Source organism: Lepus europaeus, chromosome 8 (genome assembly GCF_033115175.1).
Source record: "Lepus europaeus isolate LE1 chromosome 8, mLepTim1.pri, whole genome shotgun sequence".
Classification (NCBI taxonomy): Eukaryota; Metazoa; Chordata; class Mammalia; order Lagomorpha; family Leporidae; genus Lepus; species Lepus europaeus.
The window spans coordinates 62,313,476-62,335,942 of NC_084834.1; the positions used below are offsets into that span (position 1 = coordinate 62,313,476).

The following is a 22,467-nucleotide window of genomic DNA, read 5'->3' on the forward strand; positions in this document are numbered from 1 at the left end:
TTTCTTTCTAAGATTTATGTATTCATTTGAAAGGCAGAGTTACAGAGAGGCAGAGGTAGAGGGAAAAGAGGTCTTCCATCCGCTGGTTTATTCCCCAGATGATCTCATCGGCTGAAGCTGAGCTGATCCAAAGCCAGGAGCCAGGAGCCTCTTCCTGGTCTCCCACACAGGTGCAGGGGCCCAAGGACTTTGGCCATCCTCTACTGCTTTCCCAGGACATAGCAGAGAGCTGGATCGGAAGTGGAGCAGCCAGGACTCAAACCAGGGCTCATATGGGATGCCCGCATGGCAAGCGAGGCTTTCCCGCTATGTCACAGTGCTGGCCCTGCGGAATTTCTTGAGCTCCTCATGTATTCTGAATATCAATCCTTTATTGAATGTGTGAATAGCAAATATTTTTTCCTACCCTGAATATGACCAATCTCATGTGGAAACAGATTTTAATTCAACTTCTTTTGTTTTGCCTTATTCATTCACACAATTCTTTAACTTTAAAAAATTTTTTAAAGTAGAAAAGTAGAGTGACAGAGAGAGGAGAAACAGAGAGAAAAAGATCTGTTATGTGCTCTTTAACCTCCCAACGGGCCTTAACAGCCAGGACTATGCCAGGCTGAATTCAGGAGCCAGGAACTCCTAGCAGATCTCCAAAGCGGGCGTTTGCATGAGCAGTAGCTGGGTGCTGAGGAGGAAGCAAAGCACCTGGAACTTGAACCAGCACTCCTATATCAGATGCCGTTGCTGCACCACAGCACCAGACCCCTTCTATTAGTTTTGAAATTGAAAAACATACACATATACACATATCACTTATTGATATCTGGCATCAATTAATGTCATGGCCGCTTCACGGAAAAACATGAGGTTCTTCGAATGCACTTTTACTACATTTGGTACTTTTTCTCCATACTACTGTTCTTATTCCTTTCAGTTGCACTGTAGTTATTAATCTGTTAATGCTTTATTATAATTTTATATGGTCAAGTTCATTGAGATTAACTCACAACTTTATCAGTTTTTTTTTTTATTTTCACCATATCTAGCAATTTGAATACTTTACCTAGTTTTGAGAAATTCATGGTTTTATGTGTCATCTACGGACATCAACTATTTCCCAGTCCTATCACAGACAAGCCACTGGCATGCCTACTGAAAACACCTAATCTGATATACCCCTAGCAGACTGAATCAGAAGCCGGTGAAGTAAAAACGCAGATTCATAGCACATTACCTTTCAGTTAGAGTCTTCACCTACATCCATGTTCCAGGCAGAACTATAGTGGCAGCAACTGAAGAACTGCCCAGGTTCCAGGATTGTCTGCTTGTGTAATATTTACTATTTGGTCACTTTTCCAAGTAGCCTTTCATCACTTTTGTGTGTTTGCATGTGTCCTTAATCTTGAGTAGAATCATGTGATGAAGCCTTATTAAGGACAATATTTTGGATTATGTTTTCTAACATCTTTATGTTAGCATTTCAATTACAATTTGTATCTTACAGTGTTATTCAGCACTTATTAATGACAAATTCTGTGATAATTATTGAGCAAAATTTCTTCAACTCTAAACATACTTTTCCTAACAAATTTTATTACTAATCTGAGAAAAGTAACTTTGGAGAGAAAACCAAAACATGGATAGAAATAAAGTCAATTATGCTTTTGTTCACTTAGTGAGAATGATTAATTTGAGTGTGTTTCATGGCATACACAACTTCCTAATGATCCATTATCTTTCAAATCATCTACAAAGCATCCTTATATGAACAAGTATTTTTACAGATTCTTAGGTAAATGATAAATTATAATTTGCAAACTTAAAGATGTAAAAATGATAACAGATGTCAGTTTCTGGAAAACATTCCTTGTAAATAAATCATAATACCGCCTTACCATTGGAAATTTTGTTATTCCATCTAGTATCTAGAAAGTAAATAGAGACCCAACTAAATCATTGTGTATATTTTTCTTTTGTATATAAAGTTTTATCATCATTAATTTCATATTAATTATATTTTACTAATATTAAAAATTATTAAACATTCAAAGATTCAGATTTTCAGGAATCATGTCTTTTTTGTGGGTGAAAGTATTTCAGACATGTTTGCCTAATAATAAAGGAATGTAAAACTGAGTAGTAGCTCTATTTCACAAAAACTAATACATTCTATGTTTACTTAAAAAATAAAATATATTTTAGATAAATGGTAACTTGGAACCAAGAGAGGTCAAAGCTGGTTTCTTTTATGCTTAAATTACAGATATTATATCTGTTCTCTTAAGAAAATATTTAGAATTTAAAAGTTGAAAAAGCAAATTAATGTTTTATTGCTTTTTTCTTTGATGAATAATTAAAATAAAATGAAGCTACATCTCAAAAATCAGCAATAAAAGTTCAAATCATGGCAACATATCAGCAATATGAAGTTGATTGTTACAAATTTAAGAGAGTTGATTAAAATGTTATTTTATGAGGAACTGCAGCATAATTCATGTTTTAGCATTCATTTTCTTATCTTTCGCTGTTGCCCACAAGATGATATTCATCAAGAGAATGAAGTTATGATTACCAAGGGACACTTGTAATTGCTTTTTTTTTTTTTTTTTTTTTTTTTTGTGAACTGTCAACTGAGAACAGGTGCTGTTGGTCCATCTTTGTATAAAAGCAATAACATATCGCCCTCTAGTGTTAAAAAAGTTGGGAGACCCAAATAACAAACATTTTATTTACTTGATTGTATGATTTGTGTGATAAAAAATGTTGACTGTATTGAGAATAAATAAGTTCATTTTAGTATTTTATCTATTTCTAATTTTAATTGCAAGCTTTTAATTATAATTGTGAGTGACTTACGACTTTAGGCAAGATACATTACTTATATTTCATTACTTAATCATATTTGAAACTAACTTGGCTTTTATTATAAAAATTACCTAATAAATAACATATTTTTGAGTCGTTGAGGAAATAAAGGACACAGCTCTGTAAGCATAGGCTCCTCAGTAGTCAAAGGCAACTTTGTAGGCCCCTAGTTACCCAGTTCTGAGCCTGGTGAAAGTTTATTTCCTGCCTGTCAAAAAAAAAAAAAAAAAGATAAAAGGTTGAGTAATAAGTATGTTAGAAAAATTCTTTTATAAAATAATACAAGAAGAAAGTAAATAATTGAGGTTGAAAGAACAATGTATGCATCATTCTATTAATAAAATGAGAAACTGAAACTTAAAAACATACCCTGGGATATCAGTACTATATTGCACACTTGAAAACTGGTTAAGAGGGTAGGTCTCAAGTTGTATGCTTACACTCCAAAATTAAAATGTAAATGGATAAATAAATCGAGCCAAAAAGATATCAATAGTAATATACCCAAGGCAGATAAACGAAGGAGTGAAAGTGAATGTGTGATTGAGGCAAGATATGTAGATATCAAAATATTGCAATTACCCCCGAAATATGTATAGATGCTGATCAGTGTCAATCATTAACATCATTATTCCCAACTCTGAACAAAATTCTCAAGGAAGAAAGGTTGATGCTTCAGACAAGAGCGGGGGACAAGAGGAAAACATTAGAGGAGATACACATTTACTTTGACAAAGGGAAGCAAGGAAGTGGAGCAGAAACACCTTAGATTGGAAATACATGAGGGGGAGAAAGTCAGCATCACTCCCTGGATGGTTTTGAGCCAAATTAACCCTCACTTTCTGTTTCTCTGTGAAGTCAAAGGTTGTGGAGTTAGGTTGTGGGGCTACAACTTGTAACAAATTGGAGGAATGGGATGAAAACAATGATGGATATAAGAAGGATGTCTTAATTGTTTCTCTTTTTATTATCACTATTACTACTATTATATTTTAAATGAAAAGATAAGAAAAATTATATTGTATGGTCACAACTACAAAAATACATACAACAAAGGTAATAGAAAATATGCTTGAGAAATATTTTTCAGTAATGCTTGTTTTATTTCAGTTTTTCAGGTTTCCAGATTTTTCATAATACTTTCATAGTGTGAAATACATACAAATTTTGTCAGACAAAAAAGTTCATGTAAGTTTTTTAAGCATTTCACATTACCTTTGTAGAAGAGACAATTTATAGGCAATAAAAGTTTATTTTTAGGAGAAGGTTGTTAATCAGATTATATCTAAGCAAGGAAGCAAATCATGATAGTGCATGTCCTCAATCATGTTTTCTAGCTTCCAAGTGAATTGCTGATGTGGAGAAAAAAGAAAATGGAGGTAGGAAATGGAAAGAGTGTGACACAAACTGGCTGATCAATGCTGACATTTTTCCGCATTAAATCCATTAGCAAGCTTTTTAACTCAGTCACTGTAAAAACACACTGTCAAAAAAAGGGAAAAATATTTTCTGGAGGCGAAGGAATGAAGAACAGATAAAAGCAAAGGAATTTACATTTTTGATGATATGAGGGACAGTTAAATTTACAAATTTATCTGCCAAATTAATTTATATGTTCTTATAAAAGAGTAATGCATTTATTTGTTACATGTAGTTGAGATAAATATCTTTGCTTTTTAAATAAGGGAGAAACAGGAAAAAGCAGAAGGCTGAATTTAATTTTAGAATGCCTGTCCAGTTCTAGCCTTATTCTGAATGTCTCACTGTCAATATTACTCTCAAATCAATACACAATGAGGCCAGTGCCACAGATACATCCCAAAGGCAGCCCATGGTTCTAAGAAAATTATCTGCACATCAGGAACCCTTAAGGCAAATATAAGCATTGCAAGATTATTTAATTCTATTAAAATCAGGCCCATATATTCTGGAGATATTACAATTATTTTAATAGTGTTAAGTGTAAAATTCAATGATGAAATAGAAACTCTAAAAAAACTACTGAACCATCGCTTCTCGGCCTTTTGGCTAAGATCAAGTGTAAAAAAACTACTGAACCTCAAACCATGAATACATGATTTTTCAGTGTGGCCTCAGGAAGCCTTTGGCTGCTATATCTAAATTTTACAAGGCAAAAAACAAATGCTGACACAGCCATTTCCTTATTCTCAAAGTCCTTATGTTTTTTTTTAACTTTTATTTAATAAATATAAATTTCCAAAGTACAACTTTTGGATTATAACGGCTTTTCCCCCCATAACCTCCCTTCCACCCGCAATTATCCCACCTCCCACTCCTTCTCCCATCCCATTCTTCATCATGATTCATTTTTAATTATCTTTATATACAGAAGATCAATTTAGTATATATTAAGTAAAGATTTCAACAGTTTGCACCCACACAGAGACACAAAGTATAAGGTACTGTTTGAGTACTAGTTAGAGCATTAATTCACATTGAACAACACATTAAGGACAGAGATCCTACAAGGGGAATAAGTGCACAGTGACTCCTGTTGTTGACTTAACAAATTGACACTCTTGTTTATGGTGTCAGTAATCACCAGAGGCTCTTGTCATGAGTTGCCAAGGCTATGGAAGCCTCTTGAGTTCACCAACTCTGATCTTATTTAGACAAGGCCATAGTCAAAGTGGAAGTTCTCTCCTCCCTTCAGAGAAAGGTACCTCCTTCTTTGATGGCCCTTTCTTTCCACTGGGATCTCACTCACAGAGATCTTTCATTTAGGTCATTTTTTTTCCAGAGTTTCTTGGCTTTCCATACCTGAAATACTGTCATGGGCTTTTTAGCCAGATCTGAATGCCTTAAGGGCTGATTCTGAGGCCAGAGTGCTGTTGAGGATGTCTGCCATTCTATGAGTCTGCTGTGTATCCGGCTTCCAATGTTGGATTGTTCTCTCCTTTTTAATTATATCAGTTAGTGTTGGCAGACACTAGTCTTGTTGTGTGATCCCTTTGACACTTAATCATATCATTATGATCAATTATGAACTGAAATTGATCACTTGGACTAGTGAGATGGCATTGGTACATGCCACCTTGATGGGATTGAATTAGAATCCCCTGGCACATTTCTAACTCTACTGTTAGGAATAAGTCTGATTGGGCATGCGACGAACTGTACATCTCCTCCCTCTCTTATTCCTACTCTTATATTTAACAGGGATCACTTTTCAGTTAAATTTAGACACCTAAGAATAATTGTGTGTTAATTACAGAGTTCAACCAATGGTATTAAGTAGAACAAAATAATGCTAAAAGGAATAAAGTAATAAGTTGTTCCTCAACAGGCAAGGACAAGGGCTGATCATGTCATTGTTTCACGAAGTCTCCATTTCATTTCTACAGGTTTTCTTTTAGGTGCTCAGTTAGTTGTCACAGATCAGGGAGAACATACGATATTTGTCCCTTTGGGACTGGCTTGTTTCACTCAGCATGATGTTTTCCAGATTCCTCCATTTTGTTGCAAATGACAGCATTTTTTTTTTTTTTTTTTTTTACTGCTGTAGAGTATTCTATCCCGTAATTTCTTTATCCAGTCTACTGTTGATGGGCTTTTGGGTTGATTCCAGGTCTTAGCTATTGTGAATTGAAATGCAATAAACATTGAGGTGCAGGCAGCTCTTTTATTTGCCAATTTAATTTTTATTAGGTGAATTCCAAGGAGTGGGATGGCTGAGTTGTATGGTAGGGTCATATTCAGGTTTCTGAGGAATCTCCAGACTGACTTCCATAGTGGCTTAACCAGTTTGCATTTCCACAAACAGTGGGTTAGTGTTCCTTTTTCCCCACATCCTCTCCAGCATCTGTTGTTGGTAGATTTCTGAATGTGAGCCATTCTAACCGGGGTGAGGTGAAACCTCATTGTGGTTTTGATTTGCATTTCCCTGATTGCTAGTGATCTTGAACATTTTTTCATGTGCCTATTGGCCATTCGGATTTTCTCTTTTGAAAAATGTCTATTGTGGCCTTTGGCCCATCTCTTAAGTGGGTTGTTTGCTTTGTTGTTGTGGAGTTTCTTGATTTCTTTGTAGATTCTGGTTATTAATCTTTTATCGGTTGTATAGTTTGCAATATTTTTTCCCATTCTGTTGGTTGCCTCTTCACTTTCCTGTTTCTTTTGAAGTACAGAAGCTTTTCAATTGGTTGTAATCCCAATTGTTAATTTTTGCTTTGACTGCCTGTGCCTCCGGGGTCTTTTCCAAGAAGTCTTTGCCTGTGTCTATATCTTGTAGGGTTTCTCTGATGTTCTCTAATAATTTGAATGTGTCAGGTCATAGATTTAGATATTTAATCCATGTTTAGTGGATTTTTGTGTAAGGTGAAAGGTAGGAGTCTTGCTTCATGCTTCTGCACATGGAATCCGATTTTCCCAGCAACATCTGTTGAATAGACTGTCCTTCTATTCTGTTCCATTGGTCTATCCATTTGTTTCTGAATCAGTACCATGCTGTTTTGATTATAACTGCGCTGTAGTATATCCTGAAATCTGGTATTGTGATGCCTCCGGCCTTGCGTTGTTGTACAAGATTGCTTTAGCTATTTGAGGTCTCCTGTGCCTCCATATGAATTTCAGCATCATTTTTCCAGATCTGAGAATATCTTTTGAATTTGATGCTATCACATTGAATGTATAAATTGCTTTTGGGAGAATGTACATTTTGATGATGTTGATATTTCCAATCCATGAACATGGAAGATTTTTCCATTTTTTGGTATCCTCTTCTATTTCTTTCTTTAAGATTTTGTAATTCTCATTGTAGAGATCTTTAACGTCCTTGGTTAAGTTTATCCCAAGGTATTTGATTATTTTTGTGGCTATTGTGAATGGGATTGATCTTAGAAGTTCTTTCTCAGCCATAGCATTGCCTGTGTATACAAAGGCTATTGATTTTTGTGCATTGATTTTATGTCCTACTACTTTGCCAAACTCTTCTATGAGTTCCAATAGTCTCTTAGTAGAGTTCTTTTGATCCCCTAAATAAAGAATCATATCATCTCCAAAGAGGAATAGTTTGAGTTCTTCCTTCCCAATTCGTATTGCTTTAATTTCTTTTTCTTGCCTAATGGCTCTGGTTAAAACTTCCAGTACCATATTAAATAGCAGTGGTGAGAGTGGGCATCTCTTTCTGGTACCAGATCTCAGTGGAAATGCTTCCAACTTTTCCCCATTCAATAGTGTACTGATCGTGGGTTTTTCATAAATTGCTTTAATTGTATTGAGGAATGTTCCTTCTATACCCAATTTGCTTAGAGTTTTCATCATGAAAGGGTTTTGTATTTTATCAAATGCTTTCTCTGCATCTATTGAGATAATCATATGGTTTTTCTTCTGAAGTTTGTTAATGCAGAATATCACATTGATTGATTTGCGAATGTTGAACTATCCCTGCATACCTGGGATAAATCCCATTTGGTCTGGGTGGACGATCTTTCTGATGTGTTGTTATATTCTCTTGGCCAGAAATTTATTGAGGATTTTTGCATCTATGTTCATCAGGGAAATTGTTCTGTAATTCTCTTTCAATGCTGCATCATTTTCAGGCTTGGGGATTAAGGTGATGTTGGCTTCCTAGAAAGAATTTGAGAGGATTCCCTCTTTTTCGATTGTTCTGAATAATTTGAGAAGAATTGGAGTTAGTTTTTCTTTAAATGTCTGATAGAATTCAGCAGTGAATCCATCTGGTCCTGGGCTTTTCTTTTTTCTTTATTACTGTTTCAATTTCTTTCTCAGTTTTGGGTCTACTTAGCTTTTCTGTGTCTTCATGTTTCAATTTAGGTAGGTTGCATGTGTCCAGGAATCTATCCATTTCTGATAGATTTCCCCATTTGCTGGCATACAACTCTTTGTAGTAATTTCTGATGATTCTTTTTATTTCTGTGGTGTCTGTTGTTACATTCCGTTTTTCATCTCTGATTTTATAGATTTGGGTCGTTTCTCCTCTTTTTTTTTTTTAGTTAGTTGGGCTAATGGTGTGTCAATTTTGTTTATTTTTTCAAAAAAAAAAAACAGCTCTTCATTTGGCTGATCTTTTGTATTTTTTTATTTAATTGTTTTCTTCTCTAATTTTATTTATTTCTGTCCTTATATTTTCTAATAACCCAATAAACATATATATATTTCATTTATTTTGTAAATATATATACTCTTTTTAAAAAAAATCATGCTTTCTCAATTCTAAATAACAAGACCTAAGAAAATGATAAAAGTCAGGGTATACATCTGTGGGAAGTGGTGATAAAAGAAGCTGTCTGACATTTTCTCTTCTATTTACTGAGTTGCCTTCATAATCTTGTGAAGTAAGAATAAAGCTGATAGCTCAGAGCTATGTACCTAGTATACTATTATGTTACAACATAATATCAGGGCTGTAATGTTATTATTATGTTTAAATGATACTTTTAGGAGTTTGTACTGGCAAGAATGTACACTTTGGGAACTAAAATAAATTTATGTTATGTCACCAAAATCAAGAAAATATGAAGCATAAAAACGTTAAATGATTACTAAATAGTTACAGGGACAGAAAAGATTATTTTTCAGAAAGTCATCAACTAAGTATACTACCTTTATTTAAATGTAGCATTGACTCATTTTGAACCTTAGTTTTTGAAGAAATGTTGTGTTTTATGTCAGTATGGCTGTTACTGAAAATAACACAGGGATATTTTGTGGCCCAGAAGCTGAATAGAACTTAAAGAGACCAAACCAAGTGATATCAACAAATTTGTTATCTCAACTTCTGTTGAGTCGTTATGGGGTATTTTAGGAATTCATTCAGGTTCATAAGAGACCACATTGATTAACAATTCAAATATTTTTAAATTTTTAAGTCCATGATTTGTAGTGACTAACAAAGATTATCCAAAAAAATATAAAGTATATGAAGGAAATCAACATTTAGAGATTTCATCATTTGTTATAGCCCTTGTCTATATTCCTGAAGAACACTGGTGTTTCTGCTTACTACTTTCATTCTTTATTTAATAGTGTTAATCTTGTGATTATAAAATAAATTGAAAGTATGCCATCATAAAAATTAGAAAAATAAAGGAAAGAGGAAGGGGAGGGTGGGAGTGAAGGAAGAAGGGTCAGTGGGGTGGGAAGTAGCATTATGCTCTTAAAATTGCATAGATGAAATACATGAAATGTGTTCCCATAATATAAATTAAATTTTTAAAAAATTATTATTCTTTTAAAACTGGGTTAAATTATTTGAATTAGCAAAACTATTTTGAGTAGTGTTTGTGAAACACTTTTGATCATGACCCAGAATAACAAATAATCTTACAATGGGATCTAGACACACATATGCACACACGGACATACACACAATGAACAAAGAATGCTTACCTTTACTACTGAATGTGAACTATATAGGTATTTCTAGGAAGGTCAACATTATCATCATGCATGTGTTGGTGAGCTATGATTTAAAATGCTGCACCAATTCTGAAAGGTGGTTATATAACATGGAACTTGCCCCAGGGGAGCATAGAAACCATGAATGTATATGAACAAATGGTAAGTTACATAACATTTTTTAATTTTAAAAAATCACGTGAAATTATTCTGCATAAGATTTCTAAAAATAAAATAAAGTTCACAAATTCATAGAAATAGAATCTTTGATCAACTGTTTTCAACCAGGCATCATGAAAATTTCAAGCTGGTTAGATTACTGCAGCTTTTTAGGTGATCTCAGTTTACAAGTGGTTTCTTATTATTGACCCAATCCACCTCTTCTCTGCATTTAGAGTAAACGTTTCTAGTTTTGAATATAAGAATTTTTAACACTGAAATACAACTTGCTGTTACTAAGGTTAATTATTTAATTATGGTACCTGTTAAGTTTTTGGCTCCACCTAACTTAATCCTTATTGTTTCTCAAGAGCAGCTGGCGTAACATACAACCTTAACACCAGAAAATACTAGCAGTGTTAGTTTAGTTCTTTTCTACAGCAGCCTTGATCTCAATTTCCTCATTTTAAAAATTGACTACTAAGAAGTACACAGAATGACAAATACAAAGAATGTAGCATAATGACTAGCAAATAGTAAACACTCATTAAACCTACTAAATGTTGTTGTTAAAACATTATGTGCTATCAATAGGACACCTATAAATACTTAAACTGAGCAACAAATGTACAACTTATGGTAACACTAAAATAAATATTATAGAACTGAAATGTTTGTAGAAGTGAAGACTTGGAACATATTTGTTTAATGTTGTGTTTTTTTAAATGTCAGCTAAACGTCAATGTACAAGTTTGATTATCAATATCTCACTAGATCACCCTCAAGAAATACATAATCACATATAAATGTAAAGTGTTTTCTGTTCCCTAGATTTCTTCTGAATTTTTCTCTCAAAAATATGAGTTGCTGCAATGGTAACTATAGTGGCTATGCTGCTGCTAGCAGAGATTGCTAAAAATTTACAATGATGTAGAATACTTGGAAAACACTATTACAGAGAATCTCAAAAAACATTTTGAAACTAAGTGAGAGAACAATTTTAAAGCATATACAGAACAATAATGTATTTGTATTATCTAGTATTAAAAGAGAACAAAATAATCTGGGATATTTTTTTCCAGAAATGCTGAGGTAATGAGCCAACTTGGAAGGATAAAAGGTAAAAATAAAACAAACACACCTTAAAACAATGTATAAAAAAACTAGAATGAAAACAAGGAATTCATCATGTAAACCGCTTTACTTTTTATTACTGAAGTCTTATCAGGGGTTATGCTACCCACATTTTAGATGACCAATAATAAGCAGGTCTTCCTTTTCAAATTTTTACCAATACATTTATTAGGACATTTGACATAGTCATAAGAATTGAGATGAAATGAGAGGCTTTTTAACTTAACTCAGTATGGTGGTTAAAGAAATACTGGTTTGTCAAAGATGCAATGTACTGAGTGATCCATACATTGTCTATTTATTCTATAATAAAGGTCAACACCACTGTGTAAGGGCAAAACTGGAAAAAGAAGCAGCTCCCAAATGTTCCATATTGTGGCTAACTGGTCTCAGGTTCATCTTGCACAGGGTATTGAATTAAGTTCTGAAGAATGTATGCCCTCTATTTTTACACTTAAAGACCATAATAGTAGCGTTCAACATTATCCTTAAATGACTTTCCTTACTCTAATATGGCTTGAATTACATATGTGTCTTATAGAAAATGATCTCAATTGTTTGACTTATGTTGAGAACCTAAGAGTCCTACTTTGGCTGGTCTGCCCACCACACTCCCTGATGTGCCTTTCCCCCACTCCAGTTTGTGAAGGGCACAGCACTAGGGAAAAGATTCAAACACATCAGTTTGCATTTATTTGGCATCTGACACAATGTCCTCCTACTGTCTCCCTCCACATGGGCATATGGCAACATTACTGATATATGTAGCATTCTTTGTGGTCCAGTCTTCCTCACACTCAGTGACAAATTTTATCAGAGAAGGACAAATGGGAGGATGGAATGGGAAAGGTAACTCCTTAAATTAAAACACTCAAATGGAAACACACTTATCTACCTTGTGGTAGTATGTATCTATCTTTCTAACTGAACATATTAACATTAAATGTCACTCAATGGGTTTTTTGTTTCTAGTCCCACAGGCTTTTTTAGCTTATTTTTCACTATTGCACTTTAGGGTGTGCTGTTCTAATATGTAAAACTGATATCCTGCCCTTTGTGTGTTCAAAAACAAATCATATTTATAAATAGCCACAAGCTATTGATTGCTCACATGTTTAGCTTTGCTTCAAATCTTGTGATAAAAATCAATTCTTTAAAATACAAAGCAAACGTATATAAAGTATTGTGGATCAAATAGATTGTTGCTATGGGGCCCTTTGGACTGAGTATGAGGATCAGGTAGGGCTGATGCTATGTTCGCTTAAATGTTTTTTTAAATTAAATATAAGAACTTGGAGAAGTCCAGGAATTGATATATTAAAATACTGGATAATCTCCTTTAACAAATTCCACATTACTCTCATTAATATATATATCTACCTCTTACTGTAATCTTTATTTTTAACACATGTTGATGAGCATTTTCAGATATATACAAAAGTAAAATCTATGATATAACTAAATATTTCACAAACCAAATAATTTTTATTATATTTTATTTCATTTTAGTAAAATGGAACTCAGTTTGTATGAAAGAGAGCAATTTACAAGACACTTGAAAGCAAATAAGTAACAAGAAATTTTATTTGAAAGCACAGTATTAGTAAATCTGTAATATACAGCATTAATTTCCCTCAAAATGAGTGTGAAATCATTGCAGGTTTTACCAATTGGTATATGTTTTTCACAGGGGAAAATTAGGTTTACTTTAACTATATAAAGTCTAAAGACAAAGTATACAGTAGAAATCTTAGAATTGCAAATTGTAAACTTTCAAAAATGTTTTTACATTTTTCTAAAATCTAAGACCAAATATTATTTTAAATTAATGTTGATTTTTATTTTAATTAATAAAAAGGAAAAAAATTCATTCAGAATATAAAAGTGTAAGTTGGAAATCATGAAATAATACTGTAATATTAAGTCATTTAATTTAGTAAGTTTTTAATTTTCATTAACATGTATTAATCACTCAGATATCCAAGTTAAAAAATATAGAAACTCAAGCATTTACACCCTATGTATGTGAATCACAGAATGACAGCATGAACTAGGGATACTATTTTAGTAAAGTGAGAAATGGAAAATCATGTAAGTACTGTAGCATAATTTTGAGGAGAAAGATGAAAATTTGCATAGAAAGGAATTCAGTAAAAAAGAGAAAGAAAAACATCTAATGATATTAGATAATAATGTCTATATGTGATGAAGCAGTTTCAGAAAGTTTTTTTGTAATGGTTTCTATGTTTTGTTTTGAACTAAACGAAGTCATAAGGAATTGAACATATGATTGTTGGATGAAAAGTAACACAGAAAAACTCAGTTTTAACTCTGATTTCACAAGTTGGTCAAATTAAGGAATATGAGAAAAACACATCAAGTTCTCTTCTCATCTAAACTTCACAGTATCTCTTTCATTAGAGGGACCCTGAAAATGCCTTCTTCCTGTTGTTATTTCTCCCATAGCCTCTCTCTAGGTTTGCCATTGATAATAGAGAAGATGTATCCAAAATGAGAGAACCTTGTAATTACCATAAACTTAAGACAAAAAGCATCCATTCCTCTTAGCTCTCCAGCCATACCTAAGGACACATTTACTGCTGTATGCCACTCACAAATACTTGATTTCCTAATCCATATGCATAGAATTTTTACCAGCCAAGGAGAATCAGTTTTATAGTAATTAACATTTTACATTATAGCTTACCTGCTTAACTGCCATTTTTTGAGGTGACTTAGTTGAAAAATACTCTCAATATATGTTCCAATATGCATACAAATATTTGCACAAATTCAAATAGTGTTCTGTATTTTGGAAGAAATGAAAAAGTTTACCATATTCCAAGTACTAAAACCTAATTGTAAATACGACTATTAATATTTTAACATATTGCGGTCAGCATTGTGTAATATCGGGTAAAGCCACCACCTGCAAATCCAGTATCCCATATGGGTCCTGGTTTGCATCCCAGCTGCTCCACTTCAGATCCCTGCTAACGTCCTGGAAAAGTAATGAAAGATGACCCACGTGTTTGGGCCCCTGTGACCCATCTTGGGGGCCAGGATGAGGCACCTGGTTTCTGGCTTCAGGCTTGCTCAGCTGTAGCCCTTATGGCCATCTGGGGAGTGAAGCAGCAGATGGAAGATTCTCTCGGTGTGGGTGTAATCCTGACTTTCAAATACATAAATAAATCTTTAAAAAGTATATTTTAGCATATTAATGCACTGAAATAGCCTTTATGTTTCATAGATATTAGCATATACCTACACATATTTACGGTTCTATATTTGTCTCAGTTATTACATTTCTCCTCTTTTTCAGATAATGCTTAGTATATTCCGCAGCAATTTTTGGTGTTGGATACATTTGGAATCTCTTCAGCTTTTGCCCTTGTGGTACATCTCCTTCCAGCTTTAACTCATTTGTGATCCTTTCAAATATTTTACATGATCTGCAATGGTTACATGAACTTCTGGGAAGTGGTATTTGCACCATTTCTTGCTTTATTCACTATGACACTTTAAGAAAAGAAATTGGAACAAGCTTCCAACGCATCATTTTAAAAAATGAATCTTATTGTGAAGCTCCGGAGAAGTTTTCGAACACTGATTGTTCTATTAGTTACCTTTTGCTTGGTGAGCATTGTCATTTCTGCCTATTTCCTCTACTCTGGCTACAAACAGGAAATGACGCTTATTGAAACCACCGCGGAAGCAGAATGTGCTGGCATCAAAATTTTACCATATCGTTCAATGGATTTGAAAACAGGTAAACCTATTGATACATCCAAAACCGACCCTACTGTCCTCCTCTTTGTGGAAAGCCAGTACTCTCAACTCGGTCAAGACATTATAGCTATCTTGGAATCCAGTCGATTTCAGTACCACATGGTCATTGCTTCTGGCAAGGGAGATATGCCTCCTCTTACAGATAGTGGCAAAGGGAAATATACTTTAGTCATTTATGAAAACATTTTGAAGTATGTCAGCATGGATTCCTGGAATCGAGAGCTTTTAGAAAAATACTGTGTGGAATACAGTGTTAGTATAATCGGTTTTCATAAAGCCAATGAGAACAGCTTACCGAGTACACAATTAAAAGGCTTTCCATTAAACCTTTTCAATAATATCGCTCTAAAAGACTGTTTTGTCAACCCTCAGTCTCCTTTGCTGCATATCACCAAAGCTCCCAAGGTTGAGAAAGGCCCTCTTCCTGGGGAAGACTGGACTGTTTTCCAATATAATCATTCAACCTACCAGCCTGTGCTTTTAACAGAATTACAGACAGAAAAATCCCTTTCATCCTCGTCCAGTAAAACACTCTATGCTACAGTCATTCAGGATCTGGGACTTCATGATGGAATCCAGCGAGTTCTTTTTGGCAACAACTTGAACTTCTGGCTGCACAAGCTCATCTTCATAGATGCTGTCTCCTTTTTGTCAGGGAAGAGGCTGGCATTATCGTTGGATAGGTACATGCTCGTGGACATTGATGATATATTTGTTGGGAAGGAGGGAACAAGGATGAATGTCAAAGATGTAAAGGTAAGAACATTTATAATTATAAATAACATGGCAGTTTATAGATCTCTAGCTTTTTGAGACTGATAAAAAATATCATTTTGAACATTTGAGATTTCTAATCACTAAAATTTTAAGGTGTTGTAGTTAAAAATCAAATAGGCATTTAAAAAAAATCTTGGATGAAGCCTTAAACATTCCTCAGACGTATATGCACATGAGAAACCTCAGAAGGGAACAAATCTGAAACAAATTAAGGAGTAATTTAACTTAATCCATTTGGTTCTTGTTAAACCTCACCCTTCCCAGTTAGAAGTCAAAAGCAGCCTCTCTTACTTTAACAAGTTTTACAATTTGTAACAGTGACATTAGTACAGTTATAGAACTCTGTTTCTGAACTGATGGCCCTGTCAAATTTGGGATTGACAATATGGTGTAAGTGCAACATGCAGAAGCAGCCCAAACCCTGCTATAAAACCAAGAAGACAAACCATTGGCTTTTCTGAAATGTTCATACACTTGCAAATAGCTATTATTAAAACAAGTTTATAAAGGTATGGCATTGGAGTTTACCTTGAGAGGCTTTCATAATTATCTCCATTAATTTATCCTGTTATTTTTGGAAAACACAGCAGTGTTACAGGCAGCACTCATAGGTTATTGTCAACTGACTGTATAATAGATTCTTTCTGTGATAGCTTCAGATAATGAAAAGGTCTAGTATGGCATACCAGATTAGAGATTAGGTTGGTATTCCTGAGGATAATTCTTTTTAATCTGAGATCAATATACTCAAATAATTTTTCATGGTGCCTATCTTGTCCTTTATATATTTACATTCAATTTTTGCATAAATAATTTGAACAAAATGAAAGTAAACTAAGAGAACTCATTTAGAATTATAAAAACCAATGAGGATAATTGCCATTATGTCATTTTTTTGTTTCCTTGACCTTCTGTTATTATTTGTCCTCCAAAGACAAAATCTTGATAATTAACAGCTTTCCCCTCATCAAATTTTATGCTCAATATAATACAATTTGATTACAAATTATGATATTTCAATTTTTAAAAATTTTGAAAGAGCATGTGGACCAGTGAACTCTATATTAATGAGCCACTAAATGAAATTACTGTTACTGAACTATTTATTTCAGGACTGGTACGATAGGATTAAGTGACCATATTTGAATTCTGTATAGATTTTTCTGACTTCTTTTTCACTTTTTGTATTTGTTATTTCTATTAATATAAATGTTTATTTTAATTTTAAAATCATAAACTCAAAAAAGAGATCATGTGCTTCAAAATATTCACAAAGTGGTTGGTTATGTATCCTGAAAACTTAAAAACATGGGGTTTCTTTATTTCAGGCCAAGGAACAATATTAAGTAAATTTTTTTATGATTCTAAATGAAGTTAGTGAATTAAAATTCAGCTATTTCAATTACCCTCAAGAGGAAAAATAGTAACTCACCAGTTTTCACACAATATTCAAAGGTCATTGATGGTTTCTTCATAGAAGAATGAAATAAAACAAAGCCCTGAGCAATGTCACGCATGAAGGGAAAATTAGAAAGGTTGTGTGAATGTATACATATATTAATGTCTCTGTGTGAATGTATGTGTATTTTAATTAGACACTGTATATTAGTGTGTATGTAAAATGTATTAATATATACACAGTTAATTTAGTTGTCATTTTGTAGAAAATACTCTTTAGTGTCCCTTTAATTATTGGTTCTGGTTTTCTCTCACAACTTTATTTTTATTTTTAGTTGAGATAAATTGTAAATTTGTATTTTGCACACAACATGATGATTTGAAATATCTGGTTAGATCAACTAACACATACATATGTTAACTAACATATACATATACATATATATGCCTTACATATTTATCTTTTTTGGTGAAACTACAAAATCTACTGTCAATGATTTTTAAGAATATAGTGCATTGTTAATAACTGTAGTCACCATGTTCTATAATAGATTTATTGAACTATTTCCACCTGTCTAACTGAAATTTTGAACCTATTATCAATCATTTCCTCAATACGTCACTGTCTAGCCCTGGTAGCAATTTACTGTCGGTTTCAAGGAATTCAGTTTTTTTAGTTGCCACACATATGTGAGACTATTCAATATTTGTCTTTTGTACCTGGCTTATTTCATTTAATGTAATATTTGTCATGTTAATTCATACTGTTACAAATAGCAGAATGTTTTTAAGAATGAATAATTTCCCATTTTGTGTATATACCACATTCTTTTCATCCTTTCATCTATTGGTAGACTTAAAGTTTGAATACACATTTTATAACTGTGAATTTAGCTACAATGACCAAGAAAGCACATTTGTATTTCTAACTTATTTTTTATGAGAGTTGTTTTAACTGGGTTTGTTGTTGTTGTTGTTGTTGTTGTATTTCTTGAGCTCCTCTTGTATTTTGGATAATAATCCATTATCAGATACATAGTTTACAAATATTTTCTACCATTCTGTCAATTGCCTCTGCTTCATTGAGTGTTTCCTTCACTGTGAAGAAAGCTTCTTAGTTTGATGTAATCTTGGTCTATTTTTACATTTATTGCCTTGCTTTGGAGTCTTTTCCAAAAGGTTTTTGCCTATGCCAATGTCTTTCAGTGTTTCCTTCTGTTTTCCTTTAGTAATTTGACAGTTTCAAGTCTTAGATTTGGATCATTTATCCATTGTGAGTTGACTTTTGTATAGGGTGTATAATAGGGTCTTGTTTCATACTTCTGCTTTCAGAGCTCTAATTTTCCCAATACCATTTATTGCACAGATTGTCCTTTCTCAATGGAGTCATTTCAGCTTGTTTCTTAAAGATTAGTTTTTGTAGATCTATGGATTAATTTCTGAAGTTTGTATTCTGTTCTATTGGTCTACTTGTGTATTTTTGTGCCAGTATGAGGCTGCTTTCTTTAAAACTGCCTGTAATATGTCTTAAAATCTGCTATTGTGGTGCCTCCAGCTTTGCTTTTGGTGTGTAAGATTGCTTTAGCTATTTGGGGTCTCTTATGTTTCCATATGAATTTTAGGGCCATTTTTTCCTAGATCTAAGAAGAATATCTTGGATATTTAGATTGGAATCTCTTTGAATCTATAAATTGCTTTATGTAGTGTGTACATTTTGATGGTATTAATTTTTCCAATTCATGAACATGGAACACTTTTCCATTTATTGTGTGTCTTCTCCTATTTCTTTCCTTAATGCTTTTTTACTTTTATTTTAAAGATCTTTCATAGCCTTGGTTAAATTTATCACAAGGTATTTGAAATTGTTTTTGTAGCTACTGTGAATGGGACTAATCTGACAAGCTCTTGCTCTGTTATGGCATTTTTTGTGTATACAAAAGGTTCAATGGCAAACAGATACATGTAAAAAGGCTCAGGATCTCTAGCCATCAAGGAAATGCAAATAAAAACCACAATGAGATTTCACCTCATCCCAGTAAGATTGATTATGATCTAAAAATCAAAAACTATCAAATGCTGGTAAAGGTGTAGAAGAATAGGTTCCCTAATACACTTTAGGTGGGAATGTAAACTAGTACAACTATTATGGAAAACGCTGGAGATCTCTCAGAAATTTGAAAATAGGTCTACTGTACAACACAGGCAACCCACTCTTGGGAATTTACCCAAAGGCAATAAAATCAGCATAGGAAAGAGTTATGTGCACCCCCTTGTTTATAGCAGTTCAATCCACAATAGCTAAGATATGGAATCAACCAAGATGTCAGATAAAGAAAATGTTATATATATATATATATATATATATATATACACACATATATATATTATATATATGTGTGTTATATATATACATATATATGATGGAATATTACTCAGCCACAAAAAAGAAGGAAATCCTGTTTTTTGCAGCAAAATGGATGCAACTGGTGACAGATATCATTTTTTTTATGATTTGTGGTAGATAATACATAAAGTAGAAAAATATAATGCACATTAATGAAATTTCCAGACTGAGATTTGATTATTGTTTATAGCCCATGTCTATACTCCTGTAGAATAATGGTCTTTCTCCTTGTTGAATTATTTATTTAATGGATGATTAAGCCTGTGATTATACAGATGGTTAAGCCTGTGATTACTGTATTATACTGTGAAAGTATATTATCACAAAAATTAAAGAAAAAACAGGAAGAGGGAGAGAGGGCAATTGAGAAGTGTCATCCTTTGCTTAAAATTACATACATGAAAAACATGAAATCTCTTCTCTTTATATAAATAAATAAATTTTTTAAAACTTTTATTTAGTAAATATAAATTTTCAAAGTACAGTTTATGGATTACAATGGCTTCCCTCCCTCCCCCCACAAGTTCTCTCCCACTCGCACCCCTCCCATTTCCCGCTCCCTCTCCCATTCCATTCACATCAAGATTCATTTTCAATTATCTTTATATACAGAAGATCAATTTAGTATTTATTAAGTAAAGATTTCATCAGAACATAAAGTGTAAAATACTGTTTGAGTACTAGTTATAGCATTAATTCACTATGAACAACACATTAAGGACAGAGATCCCACATGAGGAGTAAGTACACAGTGACTCCTATTGTTGACTTAACAATTTGACACTCTTGTTTACGGTGTCAGTATTCTCCCTAGGCTCTACTCATGAGTTGCCAAGGCTATGGAAGCCTTTTGAGTTCACCGACTTTGATCTTATTTTGACAAGGCCATAGTCAAAGTGGGAGTTCTCTCCTCCCTTCAGAGAAAGGTACCTCCTTCTTTGATGGCCCGTTCTTTCCACTGGGATCTCACTCACAGAGATCATTCATTTAGGTCTTTTTTTTTTTTTTTTCAGAGTGTCTTGGCTTTCCATGCCTAAAATACTATAATGGGCTCTTCAGCCAGATCTGAATGCCTTAAGGGCTGATTCTGAGGCCAGAGTGCTGTTTAGGACATCTGCCATTCTATGAGTCTGCTGTGTATCCCACTTCCCATGTTGGATCTTTCTCTCTCTTTTTGATTCTATCAGTTAGTATTAGCAGACACTAGTCTTGTTTGTGTGATACCTTTGACTCTTAGACCTATCAGTGTGATCAATTGTGAACTGAAATTGATCACTTGGACTAGTGATATGGCATTGGTACATGCAACCTTGATGGGATAAAATTTTAAAAAGTTGTTTTAGAAGATGTAAACTAGTATCTCATTGTGATTTTGATTTATTTTTCATTGATTATCAGTTACATTAGGATTTTTGTTTCTTATGTATGTTAACCATTCCTTTGTCTTCTTTTGAGAAAGCAAGTCTGTCTACACAGGTCTTTTGCACAATTTTTAAATGAGTTATTGGTTCTGCTACTATTGACTTGTTAGAATTCCTATATATTTTTGGATATCAGTCCCTCTTACGATGCATGATTTGTAGACTTCCACTCAATTTCCACAGGTCGTCTCTTTCCTGTGTTGTTGCCTCTACTGTGTGAAAATTCATACTTTTAAAGATATATTCATTTATTTGAAAGGCAGAGTTATAGGAAGAGGGGGAAATGGAGAGATTGATATTTCTTCTATCTGCTGATTCACTCCCCATATGGCCTCAAGGACCAGAGCTGTGCCTACCATAAGCCAGAAGCCAAGTGCCTCTTTCAGGTCTCCCACAGAGGTGTAGCAGCCCATACCTGTGGGCCGTTTTCAGTTGATTTCCCAGGAGCATTATCAGGGAGTTAGATAGGAAGTGGAACAGCCAGGACTCAAACCAGTGCCCATGTGAGATATCAGCACCACTGGCAGTGGCTTTAACGAGCTTTCACAGAGTCAGACCTGAAACTTTATACTTGGATGCAATGTTTTTTGTCCATCTTCCCCTTTTGTTGCCTATCGTTTGGGTTCATATTGAACAAAGTTTTTGCCCAGACCCTGGGATAGATACAATGTCATGGAATTTCATCCTATGCTTTCTTTCAGTGGTTTTATGGATTCAAATCTGACACTTAAGTCTTTAATCCATTTTGAGTTAATTTTTATATATAGTTTGAAATTAGTATATAATTTTATTCTTGTTCCATACATGTGGATACCAGTTTTCCTAATATCGTTTATTGAATATACTGTCCCTTCTTCCCATTGTATGTTCTTGGCACCTTTGTCAAAAAATAAAGTGACTCAAAATGTGTGTATTTACTTCTGGGATCCTAACTCTGTTCCATGGGTTTACATGCCTCTTTCCATTCAAGTATCATGCTGTCTTGATTACTAAGGCTTTGTAATACACTTTGAAATCAAATGCCTCTTGTGTTATTCTTTTAATAAATATTATTTTCTGTTATTGGTATCTGTCCTGTTACCCTACAGATTATAGTATTGCTTACTCTGCTTCTGGAAAAAAAAAAAACAGTCTTGAATCTTTAAT

The 22,467-nt window shown here is 33.6% G+C and overlaps 1 protein-coding gene across 1 annotated transcript in view; it reads left to right on the forward strand.

Annotated features, from left to right (window-relative positions):
* The first annotated feature begins 15,099 nt into the window (after positions 1–15,099).
* NDST4 (N-deacetylase and N-sulfotransferase 4) overlaps positions 15,100–22,467 on the forward strand; it is a 271,710-nt gene continuing 264,342 nt past the window's right edge. The window contains exon 1 of the mRNA XM_062199113.1: positions 15,100–16,077. Coding sequence (XP_062055097.1) covers positions 15,100–16,077 — 978 coding nt within the window. The remainder of the gene's footprint in view (positions 16,078–22,467) is intronic.